Source organism: Myotis davidii, unplaced genomic scaffold (assembly GCF_000327345.1).
Source record: "Myotis davidii unplaced genomic scaffold, ASM32734v1 scaffold685, whole genome shotgun sequence".
In the NCBI taxonomy this organism is placed as follows: Eukaryota; Metazoa; Chordata; class Mammalia; order Chiroptera; family Vespertilionidae; genus Myotis; species Myotis davidii.
Window position 1 is genome coordinate 99085 of NW_006295823.1, and position 10682 is coordinate 109766.

At 57.8% G+C, this 10682-nt stretch overlaps 1 protein-coding gene across 1 annotated transcript in view; it reads right to left on the reverse strand.

The window, feature by feature from the left end:
• Window positions 1–10682, reverse strand: part of ASPM (abnormal spindle microtubule assembly) — a 41724-nt gene that overhangs the window by 20400 nt on the left and 10642 nt on the right. The window contains 15 exon segments of the mRNA XM_015568440.1: window positions 1–1337; window positions 2224–2418; window positions 3446–3574; window positions 3676–3818; window positions 3911–4118; window positions 4242–4463; window positions 4800–4885; window positions 4988–5133; window positions 5811–5986; window positions 6352–6482; window positions 7013–7154; window positions 7834–7901; window positions 8105–8296; window positions 9244–9390; window positions 9782–9886. Coding sequence (XP_015423926.1) covers window positions 1–1337; window positions 2224–2418; window positions 3446–3574; window positions 3676–3818; window positions 3911–4118; window positions 4242–4463; window positions 4800–4885; window positions 4988–5133; window positions 5811–5986; window positions 6352–6482; window positions 7013–7154; window positions 7834–7901; window positions 8105–8296; window positions 9244–9390; window positions 9782–9886 — 3427 coding nt within the window.

Here is a 10682-nt window from a genome sequence, read left to right on the forward strand (position 1 = left end):
CGGCGCCGGAGGAGCTGGCGAGCCCGGTAGCCTCTGTAAGCTGCCTGCAGGCGGGTCACTGCCCTGAGCACCTGCCAGCGCTTCCTGTGGCAGAGCCATGCCTGGCGCGCGCGGTAGGCCCTCTGGATGACCAGGGCCGCCCTGCGCACCCGCAGGAAGCGCCGTCGCGCCGCTCTCATACGGAAGCAGGACTGCAGGGTGACGGCGGCGGAACTCTGCAGCCGCAGCTGCCTGCGGACCAGGTGCCCCCTGGCCAAGGCCTGCAGCCGGATACAGGCTGCCCGCACCCGCCAGTACTCTTCCCTCCTCCGCGCGGCCGTCTTCAGGGCCCGGTACCTCCGCTGGGTGAACAGGGCGGCCGCTCTTAACCGTAAGTACTGAGCACGGGCTCGTCTCATCCTCACGATGGACTGCAGCTGGACTGCGGCGTGTTTTAGGCTCAGAAACCTCCTTCTGGCGATGCACGCGCGGCAGTGGGACTGGATCTTCACGACGGATGTGCGGGCCAGACGGAACCTCCTGCGGGCCAGCATCCCCCGGCACGCCGACTGCAGCACCAGCACTGCAGCGCGCGTCTCCTGGTAGGACGCTCGGGCCCTCCTGGCTGCCACGTAAGCACGAAAATGGACTTGAATCACGAGGGCGGCGTTCTTCATCTTCCTGTATTTCTGCAGCTGTTGATGCTTTCTTACGAGCGCCTGCAACCTGATGACCGTCTGCCTGAGGCTTAGAAACCGAGCTCTCTCTCGTCTCATTCGCCAATACGCCTGGAGCACACAGGCCGCCCGAGTCTGAATGCACTGGTCCCGGGCTCTCGCGGCCCTTAAGGCGGCCTGCAGCCGGAGGGCGGCGGCCCGAGCCTGCAGGAAGCGGGCGCGCTCCGCCTTTCCCTGCAGGTGCGCGCGCCAGCGCTGCTGGATCGTTAGGACGGACGCCTTCTTCCTCTGATAAAGCTTTCGGGCTCGAAAGCCCCGAAATCGGGCCTGAATGAGGACGACGCAAGCTCGGACGTGGCGGTATCTCCGCACCTCCCTGTGCGCCCGGTACCACGCCTGGAGGGCGGTGGCGGCCTGGTCCTCCCGGGCCCGCTTCCTGGCCCGCCACTCGCGGAAGGCAGACTGGATGACCAGGCACGAGGCTCGGAGCGCCCGGTAGCTCTGCTGGTCCTGTTTCCGCCTCACACACGCTCGCCAGTGCCTCTGGATGGTCGCCGCGGCCCACAGGTGGCGTCTGTAAGAAGCGACGGCAGCCACCATTCTCCTCCGAGACTGCAGGACGACGGAATAATGTCTCAATCTCAGGAACTGCTTCCTGGCGGAATACCTTCTCCAATTCCTCTGCAGGAGGTAAGGACGGACACAGAGTAAGGGACGTCACTTCTGTACTCGACACATTCGAACGGATTAATTTTTCCAACATACTGCTTAAATATGAGCACGTTAAATTAACACGCAATATATTTTTGAAAAAGATACTTGTCTCTTCCGTGTGTATTTTGGTTTCTACAGTGATACAGCTATAGCCAACTCGCAAATCCTTGTCTCAATCCTAATGAAATGACCTAAGACTGGGAACAATGCAAATATTCTTCAACAGATTAACACAGAATCAAAATGTGACAGATCCATGCAGTGGGCGTGGAGTGGAATGACCGGGCCACAGGCCAGCACGGCCGAGGGGAGGCCTGAAACCCCCAGGAAGAAGACACAGCAGAGGCGAAAGGCAGCCTGGGTGCCCCTGTGAGGAGCGTGGGCATCGCCCCGTCTGTGCCTGCGGCTGCACACAGCCAGCCGCTCACAGGTGGCGGGAAGGCACGCAACAGTTGTGTCTGGTTTTGGGGGGATAGGGGAGGCTACGGGACTAGGGCGGGGGGGAAAAATGGACACATATGTAATATGCTTTGTAATACTTTAAGCAATAAAAAAAAATGATCTATTCTTAACTTTGCTATTATACCTCGGAATGGCATCTAATGTTTCTGCTCCTCATATTATCAGCTGTATAAATAAACCTATTAAATATTAAAAAAAAAAAAAGTTTGCGGCAAACGGATGACTTTTGTCAGGAAACAAGATCTCAAATGCTCCCGAAATATTTGCTGAAGTTAATACCAGATAAGATGTAGAAGTCTAAACGACAACTATTTAAAGGTTGATCGTATTTCACTTTCCTCCTTTAAAAGTTACTGAAACTTCCTAAATTCCAAAGCCCAGGATGCTCTACCTGAATCACGGATGCCGCCTGGCTCTGTGCCTTCTCCAGCTGCTCCCGCTCTGCCCTCAGGGCCGCCCTCCGCCGGCAGAGTCTTCGCCAGCGCCTCTGGACGACCAGCGCGGCCTGAGCGTCCTTCCGCAGCCGCCGTCGGGTGAGGAACCCCAGCACAGCGGCCTGGATGGTCCTCGCAGCTCGGTCTCTCTCCTCAGAACAAAACATTAATTAAACCATCACTGGAGACCCTAAGTCACTATTTGTAAGAAAATCATTTGTTAAATACTAATCCATTCGTCCTGGAAATCAAACACCCCCACACTTGGGTGGGACACGCTCGTAGCTGGAGTTGGAGAACGGGCACCCTGGGCACCGAGAAGTGGCCGAGAGGTGGACGTGCAGCTACGGTTACATGATGAAGCCAAGGCTCCGAGGGATTTCATAGGAGAAAGACCACAGACATGCTTGATGCATCACAGATCGTCAATAATCACTGGAAAAGCACTTAAGTGTGGTGGCTCTCAGACTGTGATCCAGTAAATTCATGCTTAACTTTCCAAAAAGGGTGCATCGTACGGGGAAAAAAGGAGGAAAAGACCCTGAAATAAAGACGCTCTACAGAATAAGGTCGGGTTGCTTGGTTACAATGTGAACAAATGAGTTCACGGAAAGGGAGAGGAAATGATCCCTCAGCACAGAGCATGGGCGGCGGCGAGCCCCGCATGCGGAGAACAAGCACCCGTGGGAGAGGCGCTGCCAGAGCCGCCCAGAGTCCCTGCCGCCGCCGCGGGACCGGCCCTGTCTGATGACGGGGACACCCAGGCAGAGGCTACACCTGGTTCCAAACTCAGGAAAACACTTCCTTTATGTTCATGCAACTTTTAGTCCTTTTGGGGCCACAAGGGAAATAAGAACTAACATCCCTATCCCCAGGTCATAAACGTTCTGAGAAATAAAGCCAGGGAAACCGCAATGCTCCCTTTAATAAAAGACCAACCGGGGAGCTCCGCAGATAAAATGAGCGGCTCCCTGAGCCTCAGCCCCAGCCCTGACCCCCAGCACCAGACACGCCTGCTCCCTGGAGGCAGGGGAGAGTCCAGAGGAGGGAGGGCACGGACCCTGCAGCCGAGGGAGGCAGGGCGGGCGGGCGGGAAGGCACATCGAATACAGGAAACCGGGAGTTAGACGGAAGAGCCACCCCCAGCTCCCTGCTCTCGAGCATCAGTACTCCCTGTACCTGATGGCGCCGCAGGTCTGCCCTCAGCCTGTGCTCTCTCCACGCCGCCTGGATGCGCCGCGCGGCCCGGGTTTCCCTGCGGAGGTCCAGCAGCCGCGCGCAGAGGAACGACAGGTAGGTGACGACCACCTAGGAGGAAGCGCGAGATGGAGGCGGACGGTGGCAGGCCCCTCAGCCCGTCTCCGGGGCGTGTCCTCCCAGTCCCCGGGGAAGAGGCTCCTCCCCCGCACCTTCTCGTCCGGAATCGTGTTTGACATGTCCGCGTGCTGCACCATAGCAGGGATCCCGCCGAGGTCCCTGGCCGCAGAGCTCACCAGCTGGAAGTTCCTCCTCTCATTTTCCAGGAGCTCCCGGTGCAGCTCGGGGGTTTTCCCTGCTGCAAGAAGACAGCGATGAGACAGCTCTGCCAATGGGCAGGCCTGGCACCGCCAGCGCGCACCACGCCCTCCGACCGCCGGCACTGACCCAGCTCCAGGGCTTTCAGGGACAGGTCCAGGCAGCTCTCGTCCGACTCCGACGAGGAGTTGAGGACCACGGAGCCCGACTGCGTGCACTCCACGGTCTGCGAGGTCCGCTGGCGAATGGCGTCCAGCGGCACACAGCGGGGGTGATAGTGGTGGATCAGGTAGCACAGCACGCGGCCGTCGGAGAAGGACACCGTGAAGTTCTCCACCTGGTGGGGGCGGGGGGGGCAGAAAGGGGTCAACTGCCTTTGGACAGAAGCACGTTTCCTTTTGTTTTAATCCTCAGCAAGGCTGACTTGAAGACACGGGGCTACACAAGAGGAAGGACCTACCTGGAGGCTGTAGAAGGCACAGACGGCCTGCACCCACTCCATCAACAGCCTGACGCTTTCGGGGCGCTGTTCCGAGAGGCCGCTCGGCCTCGTGTCCGTCTTCTCACTGAGAACAGCGTCCACAGGGCGGGAGCGCGCAGGCGTGCTTCTCTTCACCCTCCACGTGCGCTTCAAAAAGTCGATTTCTTCTTTTAACTCATCTACATTAAGAGAAATGTCCACCTGAAACAAGAGAAAATAACCACCTTAGTCCTGTAAGAAGATAACATGCCTTTCGACAGGGTATCGATCTCACCCACAGAAGCTAAAGACCAGCATGTCCGCACGGAGGCGATGGAAAGGGCGGGGGTTCCGTCCATGGGGTTTCGGGCCACACCAGCCTGGGTCCCAGGCTCATGTCCACTTCCCACCCGGATGTGCCTTTCCCTTCGGTTCCTTCTCCTGGGGGTGAGGTCGAGGGTGGGTGTGTGAGGTCAGCCCCGTTCCCGGGACAGCAGAGCAGCTGGGAGTCACAGTTCCCACCGTCGGTCTAGTCGACTGGATGGAAAGACAGACTACCTGGAACGCCAGGGCTATTTTCCACAGCAGCGCGAGCGTTTTCTCCCGGTGCCTGTCCACAATGTCCTTGGCCAGGATCGCGCCTCCTGCAGGTGAGAGAGCCGTTAGCACCGCATGGGGCCAGGGCCCTCGGGGAGTGGCCGCTCGGGCTCCCCCTGCTCTGAGGCTCCCCCTGCTCGCGGGCTCACCCTGCTCATCCTCTAATGGGATCCCGCGGGACCGCAGGGCCTGCAGAGCAAGGTCGACGTTGTGCATCTTCTGGAGACGGCTGATGGCGGGGATGCGGAGCTGCTTCGAGAGGTCCCAGTTCCGTGTGAGCAGCTCCATGGTTCGCCTACCAAACGGGAGGGGTTTTCAGGTGAGAGTGTGATATGAAAAGGTAAGGGGAAAAGCCTCATTTAAATATGGTTACCACCCGCATAACCCTCCCTCCCCCAAGTTAGACAGTTCTGGGTTAGAAAGACCCTAGAACATTCTCCTGAAACTCTGTCGCTCCAGTCAGAGCACCCTGAAGGCCACGCCCGCCTTCCCCGCAGGACCTGGGTGCTCACAGCCCATTCTGAGGCTTCCAGTTTGATACGGAGGAACGAACGTGGAATTTGACGCCAGACCGAGTTGTACCCTAATTCCAGTGTAAAACCGGGCAGGCCAATTCCTTCCTCGTCCTACTTCTCCTCGTGTGGAATGAGGGCGGTGCTAACACTGGTCTCGAATGCTGTCGGATTCGTGCGACTACCGCAGACACTTACCCCAACGTCTGATGCCTCCCCACCCCCTGTTCTAGGCACCGGTGGTTCCTCCTCTCAGAAACACTGGGGACAGGAGGCGGTGTCTGGGCCTAAAATTGACCCCATCTTCCCCAAAGTGTTGCAGAGTCTTAGTCCCATTTTTCACCCCTAAATTCATTTCCAAACATGAAAAAGCAATGAAGATTGTGCAACTACAGGAAACAGTGCTTTTGGAACACTTCAGCCAACTCCTAAGTAGCCCGATTCTGTGTCTTATACTCACACGAGGCGCACCCCGCACTGCAAGTCCACAGCGAGGTTCGTGACGGCAAAGTCAAACTCATCCAGGGACGTCTGGACGTGGCTGACGGGCAGCCCCAGCCAGCTCAGGTGGCGCGACAGGTCGCCTTCCCCGCTGAGGAAGCCCCGTGAGAACGCCAGCAGCACGTCTCTGCTAGCCTGTGGGGAGCCAGCGCAGGTGTCAGATCCACTCTCTCCACCAATCCTACATGGCAGCCTTCAAGCATTCGCTCCCATTAATAACTCTCTCCAGGAACGAGCCGTGGCTGGCTATGCGCCCGCTAGGAAAGACCTGCCCACAGCAGAGGCCTGGGCAGCCCAGTCAGCTCACCTCCAGGTTACAGCAGGGCTGGCGGCTCAGTCAACCCTCAAACGGAGGGGAGCTGCTGGGAGGACGCCCTGGGCACGCCTCTGCCCCCCACCCCCGCCCGCTCCTCGAGAAACTCGCTTTCTAGAGAAAACGCGGGACAGGGCCAGCCCGAGCCTCGGGGGCCGTGCAGCCACAGACAAGACGGGAGCCGCACCTTGAACTCCGCGTCCTTGCAGAAGAGACAGGGGTCGTGGTCGATGAGCCGCGAGAGCTTCGCGCGGTCCAGGAAGCAAACCAGCAGCAGCAGCTTCTTCAGGGTGAAGGCAGACAGGGCCTCCTCGTGGCCTACGGGCGGCACAGCGAGCGCGCGGTGAGCCGGGGCCGGACCGCTCCCCGTGACCGTGACGCCGACGTGTGAGAGTGACAGGACATCGGCACGAAACACGACGGCGCACTGGACGCACCGACTCACACCAGGGGCAGGAACAGGGAGCATTTCCAACGCAGGCGCGAGGGGGAGAGGCGCAGAGGCACCACATGCTTTAGTCCCCCTCCCTCCACGAATCCTAACGAGCACTGTGCCACCCAGCACCAGCCCAGGGGCCGTGCGTATAACAGACACTCAAGCAGATATGACCTCCACAGGCTACAGCCCCGGAGGGGGAGAGGATGGGGGGAGGGGGGCGTACAGCAGAAAGGCAGAAGGAACTACAGGCAGAGGAAATGTGGGGAATGTGAGGGTGGGGGTGGGGGGGGAAGAAGGCCCTATTGACGCTGTCTCCCCAGCAGGTGACTTCAGAGGCAGGAAGAGCGAGACGCAGCCATCTCTCCGCTCGGCTGGACGGGCAGAAGGCGGTGGAGAGAGAAGTGCTCACCGTCTCGGTACAGGTGGGGGACGGAGGGGTGTCGGTACTCGGCGGCGATGTCCGGGTTCCACAGCAGGCGGCTCAGAATAAACACAGCCAAGCCCGTGACGTCACTGTTGTCCTCCAAGGCGATGAGCTCCCCGAACACTGTCTGGGAGGGAATCGGAGCCAGTCAGGACTGGGGCCTCCGAGAGGCAGAGGGGTGGGAGGGTGAATGGCGACCTTCGCTCTCAGGCGGCCCTGCTCTCCCTCCACAGGAGTAAGGACGGGCCCATAGCTGCCGAGCCGCCTCTGCACACTGTGCGACGTGTCTAACTCAACCGGCTTTAATATTCTCAACATGACTGAGCCTTGAACGACGGGAAAACCTCAAGTTCTGGTGCCACTTTTACGCCCGGTGTTCAGAATGGCTGCCCTGCCTCAGTCGGGGTGGGGCCCCAGCCCGGACAGTGCTGGCACGCAGGTCACTGCACCCCCACGCTCTGGGTCATAGGAGAGGGGAAACAGCAGCACAGACCTCAATGGTGTTACCAGGTTTCAATTAGAAAATGGACTTAAACAGCCTAGTTTTGTCAAAAAGGAGCTTGCTCTACTTATTAGTCTATCTAGCACCGCATTATACAAACGTTTCAGAAACTAACAAAAAAGTGACGATATAACTTAGTGGCGATGATCTACATTGGCATGGTCCCCAACTCAGGAGCACTTTCATTTTAAACGGGAAGAAAAAGCTGACGAAATGCTTTCCTAAGCGAAACCCTATTTTACTTTAAGTCTCCTAGAAGCACGTTTCTAAAGGCGGTCTTTGCCCAGCCGAACGGAGTCCTCACCTCCAGGCCAATGCGCAGCCACAGGGGATTGTAGGACAGCAGCCAGTTGAGGACTTTCTGCCGCTCCCCTGAAACGCAAGCCAACAGCGCAGCTCAGACCACAGTCCCCGCCTTCGCGGAGCAATCAGCGGGAGGAAGGGCAGTCACGCCTGTGAGTTACTTTAAATAAACAAACTGCCACTCAGATACACATGACGGCACTGAACATGCACGATGCAGGGGGCAAAGCCAGTCCCGTGTGCGTGTAACCCTCGGGCTGGTCACCGCGTACCCACATCCTTCCAGAGGTGCTGGTCTCTCCGGACAGCCAGCCGCCGGGCTGCGATCTCCACCTCCAGCTTCTTAATGGCCTTCACCATGCTCTCGGACGTGAACAGGCGACAGGCTGAAAAAAAAGTGGGGGCCCTGGGCACACTCAGCTTGTGGTGACTCTCCCCGCCCAGGAGGAGAGAGGCCGCATTCACTGCGAGGGAGGGAGAGAAGGGCCTGGTCAGGGAGAGGCACACGCACCCTCGCATCCAGCAGGGAACACAGTCGCCCACAGTCACCCACAGTCACGGCCGTCCTTCCACGCGCTCTCCTCTCTTCCATCTCAAAACAAAGGTGTGGCCGTTCACTCGGCCCGGCCTGGAGGCCCATCTACCACTGCAACCTGTTGGTCCCACCCCAAGCCTAGCCACGCCTCCCAACCGCCGCCACCACCACCCACTTCCAACACTCTCTTCTCGGACCCAGACCAGGGGAGAGCCTCCTCGCTGGTTTCTCTGCCTCCGCCCTCTTTGTAAATTACAGACATGCTCCTAGGGAGTGCGGGTTTTTAAATCAATTCCATTTTGAAATGCGATTTGCATTTTTATCCAACACACTTGTCTCCAGAAGGGAACAAACATAACAGGCTCTGTTTCCTTGGAGACCATCTAACCCAAGTCCTTCGATGTCAAAATCCTGCACGTGAAGAAGGTGGAGACAACATGCCCCTGCGATGAGGCCACGCGAGCCGCTGTCTCCCAGGATTCCTGCCTGCGGACGGCTCAGAGTGGCCGCGGCTCCCTGTGCCTGACTGACGGCATTAGAATAACCCACCTGCTAATTGCACTGGCTCGTGTGCAAGAACGAAAAGTGAGACAAAAATGGCAGGTTCCATACGTTCCGTCCAGAATTCCCTAAAAGCTCTCCCTGACACAATCTTCAGCGTTTCTGTCAATAAATGACTGAGCATGCCATTGCTATAATCAATGACAGAGCATGCCATTGCTATAATCAATGACTGAGCATGCCATTGCTATAATCAATGACCAGAGCATGCCATCACTGTAATAAAACATGTGCCATTAAAAAGGCAAACGTTGTGGCGGACCCCACCTGTGGGACCAGGGTGCTGGTCTCACTGACGCGGGGACTCAGGCTTACCTTCCGAGACGCGTGTCCTCACGGCGAAGTCGTCGGGCGTCAGGATGAAGTTCAGCCACCACGTGAGGCCCTGCTGCTGCTTCTCCTTCCAGCGCTCGTCGTAGAAGACGTTCTTCGCGGCGAACGGCATCGGGTGCCTCGGGATGTCTGAGGGCACAGGGGGCGGGGCATGAGACCTCGTCCTTTACGTCGTTACAGGACACACAGCAACAGAGCATCGTGACTGTAAAGGTGCCCGCGGACACGGGGTAAGGGTTTCTGTCCCCTGCTCGCTGGAGACGGTGGGGAGCCCTGGGGTATGAAACGCATCCACGTACAAAGGGAGAGCGAGAGCCCCTGCTGAGTTAACAACCCCGCGTCCCAGGAGCCGGGACATGAGCCTGAGAAACACCCTCGTCGTTACTGAATACACACACTTTCCCGGGTCTCCGAGGCTTTCGTGCAACAAACACATTGTTCAATCCGTTCCCACGGGAAACACACTTCCTGCTCCACTCAACGTCAGTTTCCCAGGACTGTGAAGGCCAAAGACACTTGCCTGTTTTCAAGCGTTTTATGAAGGTCAAACTAGCCTGGGCCACAGGAACCATGCGTGGGGTCCGTTTGTGTGTTTTAGAGTTAGGAGTTTTGAATGCTAAAGAATCTAAAATAAATTATAAAGCAGAAGAGCATTAAAAAGTGAACTGAAATCCCTGAATGAATGTTCTAGTTAGACGCGGCTTCTCCACGGTCCCGTCCATGCAGCGAACAGTAGCGACACGAAGCGCCAGGCCCGACCTGCGCCGCGGCGGGTCCCTCACCCCCTCAGTGGACGTGAGAGGCTCCCGCTCGGGCAGGAGGCAGAGGAAAGGGGTCGAGACCAGAGACCCAACGCGAACAGGAAGCTGTCAGAGGCCACGTCAGCCACGACGAGCAGCAGCTGACACAGAAGCAGTGGCGACAGATGAGAGCAACAGCCCAACCACTGGGTCTTCCTAGGGGGCAGGGAGGGAGGCGGAGGCCTCAGGAGAAGAGAGGGAGGTGGAGGTAGCTGCAGCGAAGCCACAAACCAGGAAAAGGGAGCCGAGCTGAAAGGCTTAAGGGCTTCCTTGAGGTCGGAGGTCATGAATTTATTTATTATTTTAAATCCTCACATGAAGATATGTTTACTGATTTTAAGGAGAAAGGAAAGGAGGGAAACAGGAGGGAGGAAGGAGAGAGAAACATCGATGTGAGAAACACCCGTCGGTTGCCTCCCATTTGCGACCCGTCCAGAAATCAAACCCACAACCTGGGTATGTGCCCTGACTGGACTGGGTACGTGCCCGTCACCTTTCGGTGAATGGTATGATGCTCCCACCCACTGAGCCACCCGGACAGGGCAGAGGTCACGCATTTAAAGACCCACCGGAAGGAGCAGGCAAAGAGCCCGCAGGGTGGGACTGGGGTTGGGATTTTCT